Source organism: Pyrus communis, chromosome 1 (genome assembly GCF_041283825.1).
Source record: "Pyrus communis isolate YQ-2024b chromosome 1, ASM4128382v1, whole genome shotgun sequence".
NCBI lineage: Eukaryota > Viridiplantae > Streptophyta > Magnoliopsida > Rosales > Rosaceae > Pyrus > Pyrus communis.
Genome location: NC_142565.1, coordinates 17,448,563 through 17,474,342, shown reverse-complemented (window position 1 = coordinate 17,474,342; position 25,780 = coordinate 17,448,563). Strand labels below are relative to the sequence as shown.

The 25,780-nt window shown below is 39.1% G+C and overlaps 1 protein-coding gene, 1 long non-coding RNA gene and 1 pseudogene across 3 annotated transcripts; 1 reads left to right on the top strand and 2 right to left on the bottom strand.

Moving 5' to 3' along the window:
- Positions 1–6,292: 6,292 nt before the first annotated feature.
- LOC148699288 (uncharacterized) lies at positions 6,293–7,554 on the top strand. The gene is made up of 2 exons (XR_015966122.1): positions 6,293–6,713; positions 7,181–7,554. It is a non-coding gene; the product is annotated as an uncharacterized LOC148699288 (long non-coding RNA).
- Positions 7,555–7,749: 195 nt separating this feature from the next.
- LOC137721301 (uncharacterized) lies at positions 7,750–9,672 on the bottom strand (annotated as a pseudogene). Its single transcript, XR_015966121.1, has 2 exons — positions 9,513–9,672; positions 7,750–9,340 (listed from the first exon to the last, which is right to left on the bottom strand). The product of XR_015966121.1 is annotated as an uncharacterized LOC137721301 (transcript).
- Positions 9,673–19,335: 9,663 nt separating this feature from the next.
- On the bottom strand, positions 19,336–25,373 carry LOC137721316 (Leucine-rich receptor-like protein kinase family protein). The gene is made up of 3 exons (XM_068460417.2): positions 24,189–25,373; positions 22,225–23,892; positions 19,336–20,178 (listed from the first exon to the last, which is right to left on the bottom strand). Exons 1-3 carry the CDS (start codon positions 25,132–25,134, stop codon positions 19,601–19,603), a joined length of 3,192 nt encoding a protein of 1,063 aa, XP_068316518.2. The 5' UTR covers positions 25,135–25,373; the 3' UTR covers positions 19,336–19,600.
- Positions 25,374–25,780: the final 407 nt, after the last annotated feature.

The following is a 25,780-nucleotide window of genomic DNA, read 5'->3' as shown; positions in this document are numbered from 1 at the left end:
TCGCTTGTTGAAGAGGGAATAGAACTGCCCAAGCCCTCACCAGAGGCTTATAAACATCAAGGAAATGACAAGTGTCAACAAGGTAATTTGTACAAGGCAGAAGACAAAAGTGGAAAAACTAGTATACCTGAGATGAGACTTAAGACTATTGGTGAAGTACTTTTATTACCACAATTGCTTTGGGAGAAAAAGACGGGTCGGCCGAACAGCAGCCTAAAATGCCCGTAGACTAGTTACCTCTGAGACCACAGGGATCTCAAAGACTATTGGCTCCCCAAATGAAGTTGGTAGTGGTTGATTGGTCTCATATGTTGGAGATTACTGAAAAGAGCAAAGTAGAGTATAAGTATAAATATAAGGAGAACTTTAAGCATAAAAGGTTCAAGCTAGAGGTCCTCACCGAGTTATTGTCGTCATCCACGAAATGTAGCATCTCCTCAGTTCTTGGATCAAAATGGGAAGTTGGAGTCACCGCCAGTGTAGAAGGAAAAGTCGAAGAAGTAGGAATAGAGCCTTGCCCAACTGAAGGTGCAGGTTTTCCAATCTTTACCTATAGAGGAATAGGAAATTGTCATAACTTCAAAATTTGTGAAGTCACCAACTGAGCCAAAGTTAAAATAGAAATATACCTAAATATACTTTGAGGGCTTAGCCCAATGAGGTGAAAGTTGAGCAGCTCGGGCAAGAGGATAAGAAGTCTCGGGCTGAGGGATCCCTTCTTCCCTGGAGTCATATTTCAAGCAATTGGGCAAAGGATTAATGCAAAGGAAATGAAGGTGAACTTCAAAAGGGTAACTTAGTGCTCAAAAGAATGCAGGCCATGCCTTCAGCTCCTCAAGGATAGTATCAAGAAGATCCTTGTCCCTCTGATGCATCTTAACACCCAATGGTTCCTCTCTTGCAAAAGTAGGCCTTTCGGTTACTTGAGGTCCTAGTTATGAGATAGAATACGGTATTAGCTCATAACCCAAAAGTAGGCCTTTCTGCTTTTTCCTACCCGTTTTAACTTAAGGGGTAGGGAAGGCTTTGGAGGTTTGGGCCCTAGTTCTCTTTTTCGTAGGGGTTGCCCAGGAACCTAATTTAGAGAGTTGAGGTTGAAGCTGCTCCTCGAGCTCGAACTCAGAGAACTCTACCATAGTTGCCCTTGCTCGCCAAGTAGCCCGAGTCTCCACTACAGGCTCGACTTCATCCTCAATGTCTCAAATAACTCAGAGACATCCCCAGCTTCCTATCTGGCAGCCTTAGTCACAGCCTCCTGAACAACCAAAGCATCTGCATCTTCTTCATCCAACCCGACATCCACTTCTACAGTGTTGCCTTGGGCTGCATCAAAAAAACCAAGAGAAAAGTTAGTGGAGGACAAATTATAAAAGCATCATAAAGTACAAGTTAAGGCAATAGAGAATACCTATTAGAAGAAGCTGGTTCTTCTGGTAGACCATCTTCTTCTAGCTTTCAAGCTCACTCGACTTAGGATAGGACTTGATGGTAAGCTACCCGAAGAGACGTTCGTGAGACTCCCTAATATCCCATTTATACTTTTTGGTCCATTTGGCTTCCCACCAAGTGGAGAAGAAGGGAGTGCACTTGAAGTTCAGTGCTATGGGCTTGTGGGTGATCTTGTTTATCACCTCCAAACTACTCAGAGTTACCCGAAATGTCATCTTCTGAGGAGAACGGAGGCAGTAGAAGGTTCCAAAATTCACTGAGTCGAAGAACGACAATATAATGGCCTGCCCAAACCCCAGCTGCATGCCGCAGAAGTTGAGGTGGTAGATCTCTAGCCCGCACTCATGTCCAGTGTGGTCGCTGCATACCCCCCAGGTCAGATATCGCTGCAGAATGCAGCTTATGAACTTTTCCTTGCAAAGTGGGCTAGCATCTTCCCCAAAGGCATCCTGGAAGATCTGGTCCAAGAACTATAGGTATCTTCGCAGACCAGAGGCTCCCCATTCCAAGTCCGCCCAAGTCCAGCAGACTCTAAAAAAATAAAGGCAAAAGAAGGTGGAGTGGTTGGTAAGAGATGCCTCAGCTAAGATGCGAGCAAGAGCAACTCCTTTGAAGAACTCTAGGTTAGGTGCCCGTAGCTTAGGGAAATACCACTGCAACCACAACTGAACCACCCAAGTTAGCCCGTTAAGGTTAGTTTCAAAAGGTTCACGCTTGGTCATCTCGAAGAAGAGGTGACAAAGATAAGCAAGAAGAAATAGCCCTATAGCCACATCATCAAAAGAATGGAAGGCTTCCACTAATGGGACCCACTCCAGCTTTACCCTCTTAGACCTTTTGGGGAGGATATGTCTATTGAGCTAGTACAAAAGGAAGTACATGTGCTCATGGTCCCTGTTTGCAATGGCAAAAAACGGACCAAAGCTTTTCTTAGAAAACGGGATAAAACCCGTGAATGAAGTTCCATAACTCTTTAAAGTCGAGGGATTATACTCTAATCGAGTGATGGAGTTAGAAGCATCTAAGCCTTCAGCATTCGGGCTAGATAAGGAAGACCAGTCATGGGTTATATCCACGCACTTGCCCGAGGGCCTTAGACCGAAAACTTGGTCCATATCAAGGATGATTGGAGACATAAAACCCATCCTGAAATCGAATATGTTGGTGAATGACATAATGCTAATCCATGTTCCACACAGCCAAGGAAGCATCATTTTTTAATCTCACTAAATAAAACAGTTGTGGTCAAGAGCTCGGGCTTAGCAATCACTATGGTCTTGGAGAGCATTATTAGCTCATAGATGCCATTGTTCATCCACTTCTTCTTGAAAATAGGCTCGAGTTCATTCACCCACTACGCCCAGCCCTCATCTTTCATCAAAGGGAAGCCTCTTCGATAGGTAGACCATTTGAAGGAGGAGATGCCTACTTCGACAAAAAATGGGTTGCGCGTGAACCAGTTTGGCTTAGGCATGTTGTTCTCTATGGCAATTGGGACTCTAGAGGTCCAGGAAGGCCCGAGGGAGGGTATTTCCCCCTCTTCAAAGAAAAGTAAAGTGTACAAGCCTGCCCGAGGGCGATGAAGGCCTTTAAGGAGGCGGCGTATGTTGACAATGCCTTCGCCAGACTCATATGCAGGGTGAGTCGTTTTGGGTGCCATTGAATGATTTTGAAAAGAGGATAGAAGAAAATTAGAGGCAGAAAGCAAGAAAAAACAAAGAACAAGAGGGTTCTGGGAAAATATGGAGATTCTGGAAATTGGAAGGATTAGAATTACTAAGGTGTTGGCCGAGAGATTTAAGTGGAGATTATATAGTAAGCAGTTAGTTAACGTTTGAATTCATGGGTTAGTGCAAAAGTTTGGTTAGTGCAAGGGTTTATGCGAAAACGGTTGTTTAAAATGGTACGAGTCCCGAGTAGAAGAATTCAGTTTGTTTAATCATCATTAATGCCTCGGATTGGAGACTTAATAATGATTAAAAGGGGCACTGTTTGGGTTAATATTTAAATATTGAGCTTAGTAGAAAGGAAACCCAAAGGTGCTAAAACAGGTTGCATTTGCTTGAAGCCCAACCTTGAAGCCTGATGCAGATGGAGACATAAGCCACGTGTCTATAGCTGAAGTGATAAGTGATGGAGACCAACCTACTATCAACCAAAAATCACTTTCTAATGGCATAAAGGTGTAAATACATGATGACTCGCTACCCTCCAAAAGCTTTCGGGCAAAAGCAAAGCTAAAAGCAGTCAGGCCAGATTGTCTATAAAAAGGGAAGCAAGCATCAAAGACAAAGACACTCAACCAATCAAACAAACAACATACAAACTCTGCTCTCAAGCCATATTTGCATCCAGAAAAGCTGAAACCAAGTTAGATTCAGTCTTTTTAGTCATAATCCCCTTAGAAAAGCCATCTTTTGCCTAGTTTAAAAGCTATGCTACCTTCCCTAGTATTGTAGTATCAATTTCCTCGTGTAAAAACTATTTACCATCCATGTCTTTTTAGTTCACAACCCCTATAAACTCAAAGAGAAGTGGTTGCAAAAGGTTCAACCTTGCCCTACAAGGTGAAATTTTGCCTGAGTCCCTTTGTTTGTCCTCTAAATTAGTAGATCTGTCACCTAAATGTATGTTTTAGCATGTCTACAACTTATTTCCAATTATTTCCTACTTAAAAGTCTCATTTGCATCCGAATCTAATGAACTCAATAGATCTTTGTTCACTAAGAGTAACATGGGATCAAAAGCGTGGTTTAAAGGGATCTAAACCGCCCCCCTTCTAAACATACAAGACTATAAACTAAAAGTCTTTGTTTACAAGGCAAGAAAAAGAACTTAATACTCTTATGTGACAATCCTTTAAACATTGGTGGTATGTGGTAGTTATTATTTAACCTCCCATTGAACTCAGATCGTGGGAATCGTTTATGGATAAAACTGCTGACTTATTCAAATCGTGGGAAATTGAGACAACTGAAAACTAGATAGTCTGAACTGTATGCTGTTTTCCTTCTCCTCTTTTAATAGTTAATATTAAACATGTGTCAATTGTCTTTTTTTATTATTTTACTTTTTTGTTTTTTGTTTTTATTTTACTTATTTTAGATATTATTAGTTTTTATTTTTGAAATCTAATAAGAGAGTAGCAATTTGAGTATTATGAAAGCTTCATCTTTTTTGTCTTCTCTCTATTGAACTTACTAACCACTCAACATGTTTTTTTTTTTAAATTTGTTTTTGATGTCTAATAAGAGAAGGGCAATTTGGTGTTATGAAAGCTTCACTTTTTTTGTCTTCTTCGTTTATATATATATATATATATATAGAGAGAGAGAGAGAGAGAGAGAGATTAAATCCTCTTCATCCCTTTTTTAATAATTTTTTTTTTTAATAGACGATATTATCTACACTAGGAGATGGGGTGAGCTTAGCCTTACAAAAGGCTAGCAATAATGTGATTCAAATTTGCCTTTGGTAAGAATTGGAACTGAGACTCACTTACAAGTGAAAAAGAATACTATTAAATTATAGTACTAAATGGCTTTTTATGATTTTTTTAATATTAAATCCTTGTTTTGCACATTATTATTAAGTGAGGGTATTTTATAAATTTTCAGATTTTTGACCATTTGGTGCTCTAACTTTGTAAATATATATATATATATATATATATATATATATCGAGAGAGAAAGAGAGAGAGAGAGAGAGAGAGTTAGCCAAGCTGATTACAGGAATAAAATAAACGTCTTTTGACCTCTCAATCAGTCCCTGAAGTCTTACCATTTATCAAAGGAAAAAAAAAGGGTAAATTAAATTTTACCCCTTAGGTTTGGGATCAATTTCAATTTCTTACAATATCTTTAGAACATTTCAATTTCATACATTTACTTATCATTTTATTTCAATTTCATACCTCCGTTAGAAAATCTGTTAAGTTAACCGTTAAGTGATGATGTGGCAAATATAGGGTACCCATTTGTATTGACATGGCTTCCAAATTTGTGCCACATGGCTAAACATTTAATAAAAATTTTAAAATATTAAATAATTATAAATAAATAAACAGAAACCTAGACTTCGTCTTCCTCACTGAGGACCTCTCCATCCCTTCCACCCCCTCCACCCCCTTCGTCTTACCCACCCAAAGCACCCCCTTCTCCAATCCCCATCACCCACCCTTTGCCCACCCAAGCCACCCCTTCTCCGATCCACTTCTCCCTCTTCACCTCCCCGACCCACCTTCTCCCTCTCCTCCACTCTCTTCACCTTCCTTTCCTTCTCTCTCCCCAGATCAACCTTCTCCTTCCCTCCTCCACTCCCTTCTCTGCTCCATAATTTGCAACTGAGATGGCGTCGTTGGCGCAGCTCCGGCTCATGTTCGATCTCAGAACCATCATCAACGAGCCCCCCGAGGTAAATTCCGATCAAGTTTACCTCAAATTCCTATCAAATCCGATGGCGATGGAAGTTCTTCATTATTCCCGTCGCCAAGAAGGTGAAGATGAAGGTGAGAAGGGAGAGATTGTTGCAGGCCATGGCGACCCGGCTAGACGCAGGCGATGGGCTTGGTCTGGGCCTTCTAGGCCCAGGAGTGGTGGCGGGAGGTGAGGTAGAGGGAGAGGAGGAAGAGGGTGATTAGAGAGAGAGAGGGAGTGTGTCTGATTTGGGGGGTGGGGAAGACGAAGGTGGAAGGGGATTTCTAGGTTTCTTTTTTTTTTTTTTTTTTTTAATTATTTTAATATTTAAAATTTTTTTTATTAAGTTTTAGCCGCATGGCATAAATGTGTCAGCCACGTCAGCACAAATGGAGATCCCATATTTGCCACGTCATCACTTAACGGTTAACTTAACAGATTTTCTAACGAATGTATAAAATTGAAATAAAATGATAAGTAAATGTATGAAATTGAAATGTTTTAAAGATGTATAAAATTGAAATTGACCCTAAACCTAAGAGAGTAAAATGTAATTTATCCCCAAAAAAAAAAAATGTAAATTTCATATTGGGTTATTTCAAGTGCCCCAATTTGCATGGAACAACCGACTGGCGGAGTAGTTAGGTCATGGAAATAGTTAGCTTCTATGTTGAAGGGTTTGGATGGATCGTATGGATCATGTTGTATATAATCTGCTTCCTCTTTATACTTCCCTTTAAGTAAAATGAATTTCTCCCTTATTCCTTTGTAACAATTTCTATTTATCAAGATGAACCGCTTTGCTGGAACCCTAATTATCCTCTCCATCCTCCTCTTTTCTTCTCAGGGTAAGCGTGCACTATTCCCATAGGATTTTATATTCAATAATGTTACAATATATTCAGCAGAGTTTTTAATCATTAGATTCTGATTTTGATTTTTGAAATTAAGGATATAACAGTTAAAAAATCCGGAGCACCATAGCAAATCCTAGATTATTGCTCAATAATGCAAAAATTTTAAAAGTGAGGAGACGGGGGCGTTGGCGGTGAAATCGCCGCCGCCGCCACCACCTGTTGTGGGCTGTTGTTGGTCCCGCGGGCGCTTGGTGTGGAGGGTACAATAATATGGTGTGTCACAAAATTCTGATTGGGATACATGTGGCAATTTTTTAAAATTAAAAAATATATATATAATAAAGAGCTGTCAAGTTTCTATTTGTTTAGATGGATTTCTCCTTTGAGCGCGCGCGAGCAACATAGAGATGTTCTATTTTTTCAATTTACTTTTTGTACAATTGTCCAATTTTCCACAGGTAAAAGCCACATAATTAAGCCATGGCATCTTTGCAAGAGCAAGGAAGTTTCCAACCCTCCCACTTTGTGCAAGCTACCGGACTGTAGCCAGTCGTGTGCAAAGTCGCACCCCGGAGCCGGAGGCTTTGGATTCTGCATTGCTGAATTTTGCCTCTGTATGCATACCTGCCACGGAGACCGCCAACCTCCCACAGATGCAGAGGCAGAGCAACTTCCCAGCGTGCCGTCTCTTTCCTATAAACCTATTACGCCGTGATCCCGTTCACCAATTAATGAAACTCGTGTAATGTAGCTCCAACATAAACAAAAAGAAATAGGTTACTGTATCAATAAATCTTCTCATGCTAAACGATATGATAAGGAAGTTTCTTAATTTCTTTCCTCCTTAACCTTTCTGTATTTTTGGTATTTCTTTCCTCCTCATCCCAACAAGCATCAAGCAATCGAGACTAGATGCTGCCAACAAGCATCAAAGATGATAAAATCCGTTCAAGACTACATACAACACAACACAACCAAGCCGATATAACAACCACATTACTCAGAGACCCCCGGTGCACAATCAGAATACTAGTAAAGGAAAAAATATACCTTTGGATATCATATCTTACTTGTTTTCTCAATGCAGCATAAGAGGGTTAGAGAACACAGAAATAGAATATCCAAAACTTTAGGTACAGCATGGTAATCCAGAACATAGAAAGTTTGTCTTACACTGTCGCCTTTTCACACTTCAAGCTGAGCTGACCTCGTTCTCCAGACAAGGCGTAAATGAATTTTTCATATCTGTCTGGGCAGTGGGCACAAAACCACCACCTGGGAAGATGAAAATTTGGATTGTACTAAGAATCTTCTTCGTCAGTAGAATCAAGCAGATGAGTCTTGTAAATAACCAACAATTCTCTGCATCACCTCTCAATCTTGATATAAACTTGTCAAAAAATTCATCCTCCGGCAAAATAAGTGCATCATAAAAAGTTGGATCTCTCTTCAATAACTGTTTTGACTTTTGACTTTATAACCTCTAAAACCCTATATCGAGCACTCACTCGGTTCTCCATGCTATACATCAAAATCCAAGGTGTATGAATTAATACCGACTTTTTGAACATAATCATATTCAAGAAGAAATCAATTCCAAACTTTTAACTTCTCCTCTGAGGTCCTAAGCAAACCTGGTGTTCTTCTAAACATTTCCACGCATTCATCCTTTGAGAAGCCAAAATCACAAAGCAAGTCCAATTTTCTACTAATTGTCCCATTTCACATACAGCTAACAGTATACAGAGCATGAACAAACATCCCAGAATTCAACGAGAAACCCATTTCCACTATTCACGCAACAAGGCATCTAAGTACAGATTCTTGAACAATGAAAAGCCATGGCTGCCTCTTCAACAGCATGGAAAGCTGAGAACCAACAATTCCACAACTCTCCATATAGGCACTATTTCTTAACAATCTCAATTCTGGGTCCTTTGCAACTACCCAATTGCATATGCATAAAACCCGAATCAAATTTTAACCATTCTCATCAATCCCCAAGATTTTCTTTAGAATTTCAATGCAGGGTAGTAACTTTCTGTCCAAACTAATAGTCAAAAGTGTGAAATTCTTGGAAATGAACCTAGGAAGATGAGAACCAAAAAGACCCAATTGTTGGAGGAACTCGAGCTTAGGCCTCAAGGTTTTGTCAATATTAGAAAACAAAAACTGGGGCGAGACACGCACAGCGGATTGGACATGGGTATCAGAGAATCCAAGTTATCGAAGAAAGCTATGCACAGATTGGGGCTTTTCAGGGGATATGACCCATGAGAATCGAATTGAGATTGAGGAGGCTTGGGTTTTGGTGAATTCGAAGGTATTGACATGGTAATAGGCGATGTGAGAGTTTCCGTTTGGATTTGGAATTCTGGTGGGTGAAGATAGAGATGAGAAAAGCGAGATGGAAAGTTGGGCTGCACTGGAGGGAAGGTACTGGAAATACAGAGGCGAGCGAGAGAACACAAGTGGTTTCAAAGCTTGCATTTGCATCTATAGCCATATGCATGCAAGTACATCCAATTCCAATACCCACTCCATATTTTTCAATGACTCCCTCTGAAACACTACAAGTACAACACCATTGCTGATTTCTCGTAACAACACACAACTTACTGAAATGACAAATCAATTTAATCAAACTCAATGACCCAGATAGACTTGTACAACAATTATTAATCAAAATAAAATAAAGTTGTAATCTTTTATATAATATTCATCAATTGGATTATCAGAAGAATCAGAGAAAATGGAAAGAGAGAGGTGAATAAATTTAGGGATTCTTACATGAAACACAAATCGGAGGAGGAGAGATGCGGCTGGAGGTTTCTGTGGTGAATTTGGACTCAGTCTGGGAACGGAACCGAGAAGATTCAGATTTGAGATATAAGTGGGTTTCGTCATATCAGACGGATGAAGAAGAAGAAGAAGAAGAAGAACCAGACATAAAAAAATAAAAAATAAAAAAATAAAAAATAAAGTTGTAAACCAATTAAAGTCAGCGTTAACGATTGGATTATTATTAGGAATTTTAATAAAAAATTTTAACGAAAAATCATATTTTTATACTAAAAGTTAATTTTCGTATTATTAATTTTAACTTTTATTTTATCGTTATTGTTAAATTCAAATCTTTTTTATTAGTTTTTATTTATTATTAAGTATTGATTAACGCGTGTTTATTTTTAATTTGTGACACACCCTTTGATTTGCAAATTCGGTTTACAAAATTTAGTTTAAAATTGAAATTGATCTATGAGTTTGTCCACCGTTAATTATTTTGGTTATTTTGTGAAAAAATCTACGTTAAATAAAGACCAAAATGACAAATATACTCTTAATTTAATAAACAATGAGATAAAATAATTTGACAAAAATTAAAGTTATTTAGTCATTTTCTCCTTATTTAATGTTGGTTTTTCACAAAATGTCCAAAGTGATTATTGGTAGACAAACTCAAATATCAGTTCTATCAATTTTGAACTCAAAGTGAAAATTATCCCAATTTTTAAGATCATTTGGCTAAAAAGTTAAAAAAATATACAGAGAAACAAGAAAGAGAAGAGAGCGATTATAAATATATTAAAAATAAAATATTAGAGTGCTGATAAGCTCAGCCAAGCATTCACTCATGCCAAGACCTCGCTTCCCTTTTTAATTTCAGTTAGAATTCCAAAGTCAGTCACTTTCCAACTCTCCAACCGATTGCAACTTCCCTTCCATCTCTCCAGGCCCTTAACTCAAGCCCCTCACCTTCTCTTTCCAAATTCCAGGACCAAATCTCATGCCGCATTTTCAAAATTTATCTTCACCATTCTCGCATCTGCGACAACCCATTCCCCCACTTCCAAACAACCCCAATTCCTTTTTCTCGTCACCCTTTTCGTTTTTCAATTTTTTAAATAATTATTTCATTAGTAAAATGTTTTGAACAACTACTGTCAATTTTTGCTTTTGGTCTCCCATTTTGTTTTTTAAAATTTTAATAATTATTTCATTAGTTAAATGTTTTGAACAACTATTATATATGATTCAACTCTAAGAACAAAAAATGAAGAAATTTGAAGTTCCACCATAAAACTAATTGGCAACTTGGGAAAAATCAACTTCTTATAAGCTTCTTTCACCTATGTGAGACTCTTTGCCTTCACATCTTGACAAAAGAAAATATTTATTTGAAGGAATTGAGATAGTTGCAAAGAGATATTGAATAGAGAAAAGCCTTTTTTTTTTTTTTTTTTGAGTAAATTACACAAAACTACATCAACTGCAGGTCGAACCACAATCTCATACCTCAACTTATGAATTTGTTGCAATGTCAAACCTTTGTTAAATATTTTGTCAATTTTACTATTAAGTGATGACGTGGCAGGCACGGGGTCTACTCATCACCTAATTGAATTTAAAAATTAATTAAATATTAATTTTTTGCTCTCTCCCTCCTCGCGTTTCTCTTCGTCTTCTCTTCTTCGTCTACTCTGCTGTCAGGTCCGACAAGGCCGACATGGACGTCCAGACCTTCTATGACAGCATCATCGCCGCCATCTTCATCGAGGAAGACGAGACCGTAGTAGGCACCGGCCCATGTGGCCAAATTATGCCTGCTAACGTGGAGGTAGCTGTCGGAATTGTCAAGCATACGAGACCCGACAAAGCCGATCCCACTCCGGTGACCGCTGCTCCACCCAAGTTTTCTGTTGCAGCCTCGCGTCTAATTCCTCTCTTAACCGTGGTGCCACTTACCATGATGTAGGCTGCTGTTTTGAAGAACATGGTGGAAAGTCTTTCGATGCCGACTTTCGTGGTCGAGTATCCTATGAACAGTGACGCCATCTATGATATGGTAAATTGTGGATAGTGTATAGACCAATTGAATTGTTAGTTTGCTACCAATTTATTAATAAATTGTTAAATAAAAAATTTAACAATTGTTAAATAAAAAATGGGTAAATATCAGTTTACTACCTTCAAGTTTCGTGGTTTTCAACATTTGGTACATCAAATTTTTTTCGTCCCAGAGTCATACCTAAAGTGTTAATTTTGAGACAATCTTATACATCCGTTAGTCAAACTGTTAAATCTTCCATTAACTAATGACGTGGCGCTCATGTGGACAATGACTGGGTGCCACATGTCATTAAAAAAATTACAAAAATTAAACTATTAAAATAATTAATTAAATAAAAGTTATAATAAATATAAAAAAAAAAAAAAAACAATCCTTCTACCTCCCCCAACCCCCGCCCTCCCTTCTTTCCTCTGCAACCCATACCCTCCATTCTCTCCGCTCCGAGGTCCTCTCCCACTCCGACCTCCTCGCCCAGCGCTCTTCCCTCCACCACTCTGATCACGCCCTCTCCACCGTCCGATCCTCCGTTGCCGCCCTCCAGTCCTTCATTTGCCACACCCGATCTGAGATCTCCGACCCCTTCGCCTCCTTTGCAGGGTTCGCAGCTTCAATTTGCAGAAACTTTTCCCATCACCGACCCCACTCACTCTACAACCTTCAACCCAAAATCACAGCAAGTTTCAAGCACTATCGCTAAGCAGCAAGATTTGGATAACAATTCATCCAAAATGCTGCAAAATCCAGGTGTGTTCAGGCATATACTATCAAACCAAAAAACAAAAACAATCGAGGATTGAATATAAAATTGTTTGAACTAAGTTCCAAAAAACAAAAAAAGAAAAAAAAAAAAAAGCATTCAGATTCGAAAATTGTGATTTTTTCTGCTGATTGAGAAGTGGAATAATATATATGTGCAACAACGATACCTGGTTAGGGTTTGATAACCGCCATTAGAGATGCCTCTGGGAGCTTTGCGAGAGAGATAGAGAGCCAGAGAGAGAGAGAGAGAGAGAGAAGCCGTATATTTCTAGATCAAGGATGGAGCCGACGAGGTCTCCGGCGAAGGGAGAAAAGTGCTCGGACGACGGTGGGGATGGGTCTTCCTTTCTCCATGTTTGTGGGATTAGGAATGGAATTTATGAAAGAGAATTGGAGATGAGATTGGGGTAGGGACGACAGAGAAGGGGATGGGAGTGGATCCACGGAGGAGGGGATGTGTTTAGAATGGTGGTCAGATGAGGGGTTTGCAGGATGAGATTGATGGAAATAGGTTTGGACACGGGGCCTGGGAAGAAGCAAGCAAGCACGGAAGAAGGGAGGGAGAATGGAGGGGGTCGAGGTGGAGAAGACAAAGGTGTTCTTGGTTTTTTTTTTTTAATGACACGTGGCGCCAGTCATTGTCCACATGGGCGCCACGTCACAAGTTAACGGTAGACTTAACAGTTGGATAAACGGATGTATAAGACTGTCCCAAAATTTACACTTTAGGTATGACTCTGGGACGAAAAAAAACTTGATGTACTAAATATTGAAAACCACGAAACTTCAGGATAGTAAACAATCTTTTGCCCATAAAAAATTAATAATTTATTAATTTTTAAATTCAGTTAGGTGAGGTGTGACATCCCACATCGCCCAGGGGAGTGATCCTTAAATGTATATTCCCATCCCTGCCTAGCACGAGGCCTTTTGGGAGCTCACTGGCTTTGGGTTCCATGGGAACTCCGAAGTTAAGCGAGTAGCGCGCAAGAGCAATCCCATGATGGGTGACCCACTGGGAAGTTCTCATGTGAGTTCCCAGAAACAAAACCGTGAGGGCGTGGTCGGGGCCTAAAGCGGACAATATTGTGCTACGGTAGTGGAGCGGGCGGGGAAAGTGGTCCCGCCCGGGCCGGGATGTGACAATTTGGTATCAGAGCCTAACCCTGATCGCGTGTGTACCGACGAGGACGTCGGGCCCCTAAGGGGGTGGATTGTGACATCCCACATCGCCCAGGGGAGTGATCCTTAAATGTATATTCCCATCCCTGCCTAGCACGAGGCCTTTTGGGAGCTCACTGGCTTTGGGTTCCATGGGAACTCCGAAGTTAAGCGAGTAGCGCGCGAGAGCAATCCCATGATGGGTGACCCACTGGGAAGTTCTCATGTGAGTTCCCAGAAACAAAACCGTGAGGGCGTGGTCGGGGCCTAAAGCGGACAATATTGTGCTACGGTAGTGGAGCGGGCCCGGAAAGTGGTCCCCCCCGGGCCAGGATGTGACATGAGGACTGGACCCCGCCCATGTCACGTCATCACTTAACAACGAAATTGACAGAATATTTAACGGAGATTTGATATTGCAACGAATTCATACGTTGAGGTATGACATTGCAATGTTTAAAACATGAGGTATGAGATTATGGTTCGACCCATAATTGAGGTAACTTTGTGTAATTTACCCTTTCTTTTTCTTTTTAGCTTTGGTCCTTAGATGTTATTTACGTTTAATACTGGCATCAAATTTTTTATTGAAAAGTGGGTCAGGAGATAAGGCAGTGGGTTGAGTTTATCAGCATTCATAAATTATTAAATCATTTCCATCATATCATTTTTAGTCATTTAACATAATCAAATCAGTTTATATAAAATGATACCAAACACTCGTACACTTATTTTGTTGCTAAGAGCACTTTTACAAAAACAAAAACAAAACAAAATTTAACAAACACTCCACTGCTTTATTTTATAGTTGTTTATTCTCACAGTATAGAAGCAATTTTTTTTAATAAAGCACAACAATACCAAACTAGCCCTCAATCTATGGTGGAGCTAGGCTTGAAACAAAACCACTTGACATTTCTTGCCATTCTTCAAGCTTGCACTCATGTAGGTCTTCTTTAGAAAGTATTGAAGCTCTTTCACAGATGAGAAAATTTTGCAAATTAAATTTGGGTAGACCATTATTTTCTATAATGCATAAACACGGACACGGACACATGAATACTACATAAAAAGACAAAAATATGTCAAATTTCTAAAAACGAAGACATGATACGACATGGACACAACAATTAAAAATAAACTCCAAGTTCCAATTGATTTTAATAAACTCCAAACATTTAAAAAGATAATTCATCAAACATCCAAATTAGTCTCCAAACTTGGAAACCTAGAAAGAGCAATCCATACCTCATAATATTTTATTATTTTTCTCACCCACAATTTTCCTCACCGACTGCCCCTTTTTATTTTTCCTTCCATGGAAAATTGGTCAAGCATTTGATATTAGAGATTGCATATTTATATCACATTCAAATTTTATGAAAGAAGAAAGGCAAAGTTTTAATGAGCATGAGTTACTAGTAAATGGCATGGGAAATGAAGATAGATTAAGAGAACATATAGTTTCCTAATTCTTAAGTATGGAGAATGATATATTGATAGTACTAAAGCACAATATAAGGGAATTGTGGGGTGTAACTCGCTTATCTTTGTGAAATAGATGTATACAAGTAATTTTCTTTTAGAAGAGAAATATTATCTCTTAAAATAGTGTTTTTAAGGTATTGAAAGGTTGGAGACCTCTTGGAAAATACCTTAAATGTGGGGAGTTTGCCCCCAAGTGTTAGCAAATTACTTAGTAGTCAACCTAGTGGCACCAATTATAAAAGACTGATTAGAGAGTAAGTTTTATCATTGAGGGAAAAGAGGCTAAAAATAACTAATGAATCAGCCGGACAGAACCTAACTTGGTTGATTGGAGATCCCATTGTCTAAATTCAATAGGCAAACTAGTGAGGCATGATTCAAAGAAATTAACACATTATACACCTCATTCCTATGGTGGGAGAAGTGTGTTGTCTATAGAAGATTTAGGGTGTATATACTTAATGAAACTAACATCTTATTATAAATAAGAGGAATATTGCAGAGTAATCTTAATCAGTGGTCACCTATATGAGAGTAGAAGTGGGGTCACTTTTATGAGAATAAGATGGCTAAATTATCTAAAGCTCTCATGAATTCGGGATTTGTTCAGGACCAAATGAATACAACCATATGAACCACAATATATCCGGATAAGAGATGTGTGTTACTTATTGTCTTGGTTTACTATATATGGTGAACAATTCAATGTCTCCTATACACACTGCGTCATCGGTGAATTCGATAAGTGTTCACTAGGGTAGCTTCAAGTCCAAAAAACACTTCTTCCGAATTCTTCCTAATTTTTCATTGATGTGGGGATTGTTGGAATTTAAATATTATAATATTGTTCGGGGACTTTTAGGTCAAGGTGGACTTGGGCTTTGAGAACGTCTTCTTGTCTCTCTTGGTTTGGATTCATACCAAGTCCTGGAATATCTCGAAAGAGTTAGCTTGTCTTAGGAAATACCACAGTAATATCAATGATTGGAAGATAACATGATTGATCAAGATAATGCAAGCGCTACTTTTAGTAGCGTGCCTCATGGCTTTTCGCGCATTGGTTGTCTATAAAATGTAACAACCCGTTCCCAATTTTACAGTTTTTATAATTTTAATAAGTGAATTTACAAAAATGCCCTTCAAGGCAAATGCATTAACTTTCGTTGACTGCCGTGTCGCGTCACGTAAGACTCGTTTTCTTGGTGTATCCTCGTAGTACTCGTCACTACAAACGCATGGGCACAAACAGAATGTAATTTGAAGTTATAACGAAGATTCTACAAACCTTTAAACGTCGAGGGCATTTTAGTAATTTTCCATTTGAAACACATGTTGTATTTGCAGTAGTGTGACACATGGGACCCACAGATTGGTCCCCAAAATATCTGGAGCCTTCTTTCATTCCTCTTCTTTCCCGTAACTCTTCACTCTCTCTAACTCTCTAACTTTCTCTCAGCTCTTCCTTTCTCCCGTGAAACAAACCACCATCATCACCAAATCTTTCGACTTGTTGAACATCAAAACCACCATTATCTGCATGTCTTCACGCCTAGAAGTCTCGGCCCAAAACCTTGTTCTTCGAACTTGTGTTTCAGGTTTGTTTTCAATGAAACAAAACTCAAAATTGGGTTTATGGTGGTGAAGACATGCAAATAATGGTGGTTTTGACGTTCAACAAGGCAAAATATTTGGTGATGATGGTGGTTTGTTTCATGGGAGAAAAGAAGAGCCAAGAGAGAGTTAGAGAGTTAGAGAGAGTGAAGAGTTGCGGGAAAGAAGAGGAAGGAGAGAAGGTTCCAGATATTTTGGGGACCAATCTGTGGGTCCCATATGTCACACTACTCCACATACAACATGTGTTTCAAATGAAAAATGACCAAAATACCCCCGACGTTTGGTAGAATCTTCGTTATAACTCCAAATTACATTATATTTACTCCCACGCGTTCGTAGCGACGAGTACTACGAGGATACACTAAGAAAATGAGTCTTACATGACACAACACGGCATTCAACGAAAGTCAACACATTTGCCTCGATGAGCATTTTTGTAAATTCACTTATTAAAATTATAAAAACCGTAAAATTAGAAACGGGTCGTTACATGCAAGCTAGGAAGGGAAAGTCAGCATTAAATGCCTCACTTGCTAGGTTTAACATACATTTAATGCAGGAATCCAGTTTAGTCCTAACTAAGAGGGTTGGCTTGCTAGGGAAAGAGGTAAACTAGGCTAGTTCTCTCCCAATGTTTGCCTGCGTGAAATGCAAAGGGTATGAGCTTCCATAACCCCGATTTTGAGTAGCCCCATAACCTTCCATAACCATCCACACCACAATTCACTTGAAAAGCCCCAAGTATGTGACTTGGGCTTAGCATGAATAGTGACTAGCGTGAGGAAGCTTGGCATGATGAAAGGCATGAGCATGGCTTGATTTGTGTAGATATCCGACTTCATTACCATGGTGTGGCATGTTTGTAAATATATTTCCTTATCGATCCGCACCTTGGCATGTGTTTGGGCTTGAATGAAGGCTTGCATGACGATTGGGCTTTGAGACTTGGTTGGATTGGTGTGTGACATTTCTGGGCCTCAACAAATATTAGTAATTATAATATTTAATTCAATGTTTGAATGAAAAGTTCTTAACCGTTAGTATCAAACAATATATGTTATTCAAATGGTGCCATCTTATAAAAAAAGGCACTACATTGCGTATTGTCATCAATCAATGTCCTAGATCCTATATAAACCCATGAAACTATTATCGTTGAAAGTTGAAATTTTGAGTTAATTATTACTCCTGAGAAATAGGGTTTCCCTACTCTATTTCTCTCATCCTTCATTGTTCAATTATGAGTCGTGTTATGAAAGTGCGGAATATATTAGGTGAGCCAGAGTCCAAAGATTGCAGTGCTTTGACTTCAGATTATATATTGTTAAATCCTGGGAGATGGACGCTTACCAAACTAAAAGCACACAAGTAGGAGCGAAATCCTGCCTTTAGGACATTGCATTTATGCAAGCCTCATTCTCTAAGTTTGTCAGTCTTTCTTACTTTCTCTCTACATTGTTTATATTATTTTTACACAATTGATATTGTGATTTTCTTTATGATTATTATCATCGAAATTCTTTTATTATTTTCATATTTTCTAATATTGCTCCAACAAATTAGAGTATTACGGAGCATTTCTTGTAACCTTTATTCAATATATACGAGTACTACAATGGATGTAGCCCAGTCTTTAGAGATAGACCCCTCAATCTTTGTTGTCTGGTTCTTATAGATTTTATCCCAACTCCACCAAAGGTCAACCATACCGATCTTTGTTGACTTCCCAGTTAAGAACGTTAACAGTGGTATATCCTCATACGTGAAAAGGAGGTGTGGACACGTGTGATTGCTTTCCAATTCCATAAATTCAAAGGATTGTGAAGATTGACATGGTGAGCAGCACAATTTAAATAGGTTTGGGATTCTTTATAACATATATGGACATGCGTATGGGTTGATGTTGCGTGAAAGCAAGATGGCGTTTGAAAATTTAAGCAAATATATCTGCTTAACTAGTTAACATTAGTCAAGAAAGAGAATTCAACGTTACCATGATAAAGCCGGCAGATATATCCTCCGATAAAGTTGCGTCAATACAAACAAACAGAGGTCTAGGGTTAAATACTAAGCACCACGCAACATAAAAAGGACATTAACTCAACACACAAATCAACTCTCTACACGAAAATCTCTCATTTCTAAGAAAAACACTAATTGCTCTACTAACACGTCAACATATATTCAGTTTGGTTAAACATCACTGGATTGCCAAATTTGTGAAAATTCAGTTTGGTTAAATATAAATGGAGTCGTAGAATCAATTCGGCCAAGAAGTTTCTTCAGTTTGGTTAAACAACACTTACCCTTCTTTCGACTGGTTACATATCCAAGTCTCTGCCGGCGAGGAGTCTTTGATTCTCTTGCTAAATGAGGTCACTTTATTAGCTTGCCCGGCAAAGTGAGGTGTTACCCGTGTTAGTGTACTGTACATTGAAAGCCGAACCATTATTGAACTTCACGGCAAAAGATATAACCTTGTATTTAGGTTAGTAAAACCCTCAACCATAGTCGCTCAGTGCAGAAGTCAACATCGCATTTCACCAGTACATCACATCCATATATTCGCCCAACCGAGCTCGGTTACGAATTAGCACGCCCGCATCAACAATCAACCACAAAAGAACATAGTTAGCTCAATAGTCACCAAGTAGACTTTGTAATTCTTAGGTCCAACAATAACAAAACCAAAAGTTAATAGAGGAAAGGAAAAAATGAGAAAAAAAGTGAAGGGGAATATGACAACACAAAAGAATTTGTCAATTAAATATCAAAATCAAAACACGATCAAGTGATAAATGGATAGGTTAAATATCCCTTTACAAGAAAAATTTCACAGGAAAAAATGTGACAATTAATAATAGCCCAAAGTCAAAAGGCTAGAAACCAATTAAGGAGGAAAAAATAATAATAAAAGGGGTGAAAAATTAAAAAACCGAAAACAAAAGGGGTCAAGGAACACAAAAAAAAAAGAAGCTAATTCCAAGACGCATGTACAAAAACTTCAACTGGATATAGAATTGACATCCTCAAAGACTTGTCTGATGTTAGGCCTCTCATTTACAGGTAGAATGCACCTGAGCGATATTGCTAGCAATTCATCCATTGCTTTTGAGGGTTCTTCCCCACCAGCAATGTCTCTGTCAATGCAATCCATTCCTCGTCCTTCTCGATCACACAGCCGAACCCAGTCTGTGAGGTCAACCGCCCCCGACTGTCCCGATATAATGTCTCCTGCGCTTCTTCTGGTTAACAATTCCATCAAAATCACCCCAAAAGCATACACATCAGCTTTGAAAGAAGGGACTGGTTTGGTTGCGGTAACAAGCTCTGGAGCACGGTATCCAAGTGCTCCCATAGTTAAAATCTGTTCCGCGATACCAGCTGGTGTCATCAGACGGTGAAGACTATAATCAGTTAGGTGAGCACTGTAATCAGGACCTGCCAGTAGCACATTACTTGGCTTTAGGTTCCCGTGGGGCAGGCCTCTATCATGTAGGTAAAGCAAACACTGAGCGACCTCCACAGCAACCTTTAGCCTCTGCTTGAACGATAATCGAGAGTACCTTCGAGGTGTGGTCTCTGCATAATACAGATGCATACTTAGAAAATAAGAGAAATATTAAAATCCAAGATTTAAGACATTAATATCTATGAAACCCTGAATACTGGCACAACATAGAAAATAACAATTGCTGCTCGCCAATATTTAGACACGCTCAGACAATTCGGAACAAAGGAAACAAGCTTTATCCAGAAGTGCACTCTCGTGAACATCAATCTGAGACAGAACAAATCGAATCTAAAATAAAGGGCAACAAATAAACACTAAACTTGTCTTCGAAGGCCTCAGTTCATTAAAAAGATTCTTGTTCCTTTATATGTACGTATAATTATAATTTTAATGTGCGTATATTATCATTTTAATGTACGCATTATTATCTTTCCATTTCCAAATAAATATAAAAGAAATCAATTAACAATCAAGCCACCCAAGCACTTCAAAAGTTGAAAACAGATGACAATTATAAAACTCTCATGTTGAAACAAATTTCAGAAACCACCCCACCAATCTTATCATAAGCGCACTTATAATACCAATTTCCTTTTTTTTTTTTTCACTTCACAAAATGTACACCTTTGACCAGTCCTATGAATCCTATCTGTTCCTCTGTAAGCTCACAGTTTGTATCAAGTTCAAGAGACTTATGATGATATATCCTGTTAGACTCAAAAGTAAATTCCCAGAGCTGTTCATGCCTGACGGTAAAGGTATTCAGATGGGTCAGTTGTGGTTGCTATATGTTTCGGCAAGTACCTTTCAATGGCAACTAACGAAATGTCAATGCCTTGTTTGATAAGGTTTGAACCATAGAGTGAAAGGGGACTGGGAATGCTAACCTTCTAATTTATTAACTCTTTCTCTTCGTTCAATACCATTCAGAGATGTGAATGTTTCAGAGACTACAAGCCTAATATTTAAAGTAAGCACATGCTAAAATCTCTTGTAAGCATCAAAGAAGTCCGTCTGACACATGCCTTCATGTTTGAATCTTCATTTACATCCCAACAGAAATTTTCACAATAAGCTCTTTCTATAATAGATAATAGTATTTAGTGTGGTCTTTTTGTAACAATGCATAAACTGAATTGTTTCTGATTGGTCCTTCAATATAAAGAAAGTTCAACAGTTGAAGGCAATAATCGAATAAATAGCAGCCAGATGAAAAGGTCTAAATCACAAAGTAAGGAAAAACAATCATCTTGTCAGATTCATAACCATTATCCTCATAACATCATTTTAACTTCGTAGTCCAATTACTCCTATGAAGTCAAACCAAAAGGGGATGGGCTCACGAGGAAGATTTTCCTCTAAAACCCTTTCCAAAATTAGGTACCACGTTGAATTTGAAAATGAGATTTACTAGGGATAAAAATAAAAAGCTCCGTCCAGCCATCGCAGTTCTAAACAGCCTAGAAGTTATTGAAATCTTTCCCCCTAAAAGATTTCTGACACGTTTTTCAATTTCCTTGACTCTATGCCAACAAAAAGTTACACTACAACCGTTTAAGAACCTCTTAGCATAAATGTCTACACCTCACCCTTTCACTTCGAGATGCAAGTCTAAAAATCAAATGGAACTGATGATGACTGATAGAGATCACTATAATTAAATGAACCAAGGGGCAGCAACTGAAAATTTTCCCACTTACCATGTTCATAACAAGGAAGGAGAGTAGCATCACCCACAAGTAGGTGACAGAGCATAGCTCACACCCAAGTATTCAGCTTACCACTCATTTGACTACAACGATTGAACTATTTACTTCATTTAGTGCATTTTAAAGTAAAACACCATAAAATGTAATGGGTTGAAGAGTAAATAATTTATCGTGAATTTCCTATAGATTTAAAGTAAAATTATTACAGCCAACTTGTATTGATTATGCTTCTGCAACAAGTTTAATTCTTCTATAGCTAAACCAGCCAAAATAATGGGTTGACAGGGTAACCAGTTTTATTTTATTAAGAAAAAAGAAGGTTTATAGAGCCCGATCCATCCAAAATTTAACAGGAGTAGTTAGTTTTGTTTTATATGTTCAAGAAAAGGTTTATAGAGCTCTTACCGTACAGATGTAGGGCCAAGCTGTCTCCCTGGACATAGTCTGCCAAAAGAAGCCTCTCTTGTTCCCTGGGCCCCCAGTAGTATGCTCGTAATGGAACAATGTTATCATGCCTTATACAGCCAATTCTTTTAACTTCCTTAGCAAAATCTTTCTTGTGTTTGACGAGTCCCACTCGTAACCACTTCACAGTCAACATATGTCCACTATCTAGAGTAGCTTTGTAAAGAGTTCCGTGGCTGCTTCTGCCTAGAACTTCTGCAGGAGCTCGAGATAATTGTTCAGCAGTAAACTGCAAAGAAGAATCCAGGAAAAACAGTTCACCAGCCAACCGATCTGGTGAGTATACATCCAATATCACAGGTTGTTCACGTGTCTCCATAAAACGAGGTGAAGGAGAGAGAGGAGAACCCGGGGAGGACTTCCTTCCTGATGTTGTAGGATAATTATCTAGAAGATTTGTAGGTGCAGAACTAGTTGCTGTTTGCCCAGGTAAAGCATGCTCACCAATTTCAGTTACAAACTCCGTCTGCCCTGATAATGACTTTGATTGTGAAGTAAGCAAGTGATCATTGGAAAAACTCAATGAACTTGGTGGAGGCTGAACATTTGTATGAAAATTGAAAAGTGAAGGCCGTGTAAATCTTCCTATCTTAACATCTCTCCCTGTATCTTGGCCACCAAACCCACTTCTTCCACTAAATTCTTTGATATGTGTTTGGTGATAAGCCAAAAAAGCAAAGATTATCATCAAGGCAACTCCAACTGAAGCAACAATGATTGCTACTCTGATATGACCTTTTGAACTATGATTTTTCCCTTGATCCGAAATACGACCCGGAACTGAAGTTGTTGCCTGACCATTCTCTTGTAAGTTTAGCATGTCATTTCCAGGACGAAATGAACTTGTAGGGAAGTGTTTTAAATTTTGGGGAACAGAACCTGATAGATCATTATTGGAAACATTAAATACACTTAGGCTGGATGGAAGCTTCTCAGGAATTCCACCTTCGAATTTGTTGTCTGATAAATCAAGGTACTCCAATTTACTAAGTTTGCTCAGTTCACTCGGCAGCTCTCCTGAAAAGCCATTCTTTGCAAGGTTTAGCAATTTGAGTTCCACCATGTTACCTAAGTCTCGAGGCAGGCTGCCAGATAAAGTATTATTGGAGAGATCAAGACTCTCAATCGGCAAATCTGGAGGTAGAGATAACAATTCCTTTACATGTGCGCCTTCAAGAGGAATTGACCCAATTAAATGATTCCCTGAAAGATTCAGTCTCTTTAGGGTCGCTGAAGAGAGGAAACTTCCAGGAATGGACCCATTGAAATCATTTAGGCTCAAGTCAACTGTTGAGAGTCTAGGACAGGCCTTCAAGATTGAAGGTAAAGGACCAACTAATAAATTATCTCTGAGACTAAGCGTACTTAATTTCTCAAACTGTGATGTCAAGTATGGAAAGCTTCCATAAAACTTATTTGAACTCAAATCAAGCAATTCTAAAGCAGCCCCCAAATCCTGCACAATGGATATGTCACCTGAGATCTTATTTCCACTGAGATCCACCACTACACAACTCCTCATATCCACGTTCTGCAACGTGCCAGACAAACCATTTGACGAAAGATTCAAGACTTTCAAAGTTGTAGAGTTAATTCCATGAATGGAACCTGTACATATAAATGGTGATAAATCAGAGTGCAATGTTAAATTCCAAAGGTTTCCGATTTCTTTCAAAACATGCAAATATTGACAACAATAAACAGTCGAAATATACAGGATTGAAAACGGTGAGGCCATGGTTAGCAAAATGAGTGGTGGAAAAGGTATACTTCAGATCTCTACTACCCTTAATGCATATGATGTTTTAGTGCTCATGAAAAACGTGAAAAATTTTACAGTTTGATGATTGAACTCAATAGATAGCACGATACGACAAGATGGTGAATGAAGTTCAAGTCCATACCTGTGAAAGCATTGCCACTAAGATCCAATTCCTCCACTCCCATGGAACTCTCAAACAACTCCTCCGGTATTTCCCCAAACAACTGATTACTCCCGAGCCTCAAGACCCGCAAATTCGGTAACAACCCAAATGAAGGGAGCTTCCCTGTGATATGGTTACCACCTAAATCCAAAACTTGCAAGTTCCTAAACAACCCAATTGAATCAGACTTAAAAAACCCACCAGCAAGCTTATTGTAGCTCAAGTTCAAGTACCGCACTGTGTTGGATAAGCTCGAAACATTCTCCGAAGCAAGCGAAAGCCCTCCGAAAAACTCGTTCCTGCTCAAGTCAACGTATTCCACATTGTGCAATCGCGAGAACAAATCAGCAATGTCGCCCCACAGCTGATTGGAATGCAAATCCAACACTTTGAGCTGATTGAGATTCCACAACCGATCCGGAAACCCGCCTTTGAAGTGATTGGCAGACAGGTTGAGATAATTCAAGCCCCACAAGTCGTATATCCGAGCCGGGATCGGGCCGTAGAAGCGGTTCCCAGACAGATCCAGGTGCTGGAGAGATGACATTGTGCCGAGAATCGGCGGGACCCGACCCGTGAAGTCGTTGTTAGAAAGGGTGAGGTTTTGCAATGCAGTGAGTCCAGTGAGAGTGTTGAACTTGAGCTCGCCGCCGAGGGCAAGATGGTCGAGAGCTAAGGCAACGACACTGCCGGTGGTGTCGCAGAAAACGCCGGTCCAGGGAGGACAAGAGTGAGTGTTGGAGAGGGAGCTGAGGGTCCATGAGTCAAGGACTTTCCGGAGCGGGTCGGTTTGGATCCCTTTCTTGAATTCGTAAAGGGATCGGAGCTCCGAGTCGGAGGCGGAGGAAGCGGAGAGGATTACAAGGAAGAAGAAGTAGAGAGAGAGAGTGAGATTGTTCATTGTACCCAGAAAAACCCTAATCATTCATTTGACAAAGCTTAAGACTTGAAGACTGGGGGAGAGAGAGAGAGAGAGAGAGAGATAGAGAGAGAAATGGAGGAGATTTCAAAACCCTAGATTGAGATTTGTGAGGAAAATTAAGACAGGAGGAGAAAGAGAAGGGCGTACTGCGTGGGGTTTTTTTTTTTTAATTATTTGGTTTTCTAGGGTTGAGAGGAAAATTCCGTTAAACATGGCGGTTTGGCAGATGGAGAGTGGTGGTTGGTGAGGGTGAGTAACTACAGTCTGTAAAGGGAGAACAAGGCTACTTAGGGTCAAAAAGACTAAAACATCCTTCGGTAATAAAGAGTGAGCAGACCCATATGCCCCTGCTCACCTCACATGCTTTTTCCACGCCGTTAGCCAGACGACAACCATAAAACACTCCAGACGTGAGCTGTGTTACATGTGTGTGCTTAACTATTTGTGGTTAGCCCATGGGTATTTCCACCAAGAAAATTATGCAGATCTATTTATTTGTAATTCAGAGATTTTAGATTCGACTCTTATAAATACAGAGTTTAAGGTCTCAAAATATATATTGAGTTTGGAAGGAGGACTTAAAAGTTGGTTACAGACGGTTAGTCCGTAGCTAATAAACGCTTATTTAGTGAAGTCTGACAGAGGGAAT

Bases quoted from the DNA above. Each gene is read 5' to 3' on its own strand.
- LOC137721316 (XM_068460417.2), bottom strand. From the start codon at position 25,134: ATGATTAGGGTTTTTCTGGGTACAATGAACAATCTCACTCTCTCTCTC. The intron at 23,893-24,188 runs GTATGGACTTGA...TTATATGTACAG, and splicing joins TAGTGGCAATGCTTTCACAG to GTTCCATTCATGGAATTAAC. The intron at 20,179-22,224 runs GTAAGAGCTCTA...TGTATTATGCAG, and splicing joins CTTGGCCCTACATCTGTACG to AGACCACACCTCGAAGGTAC.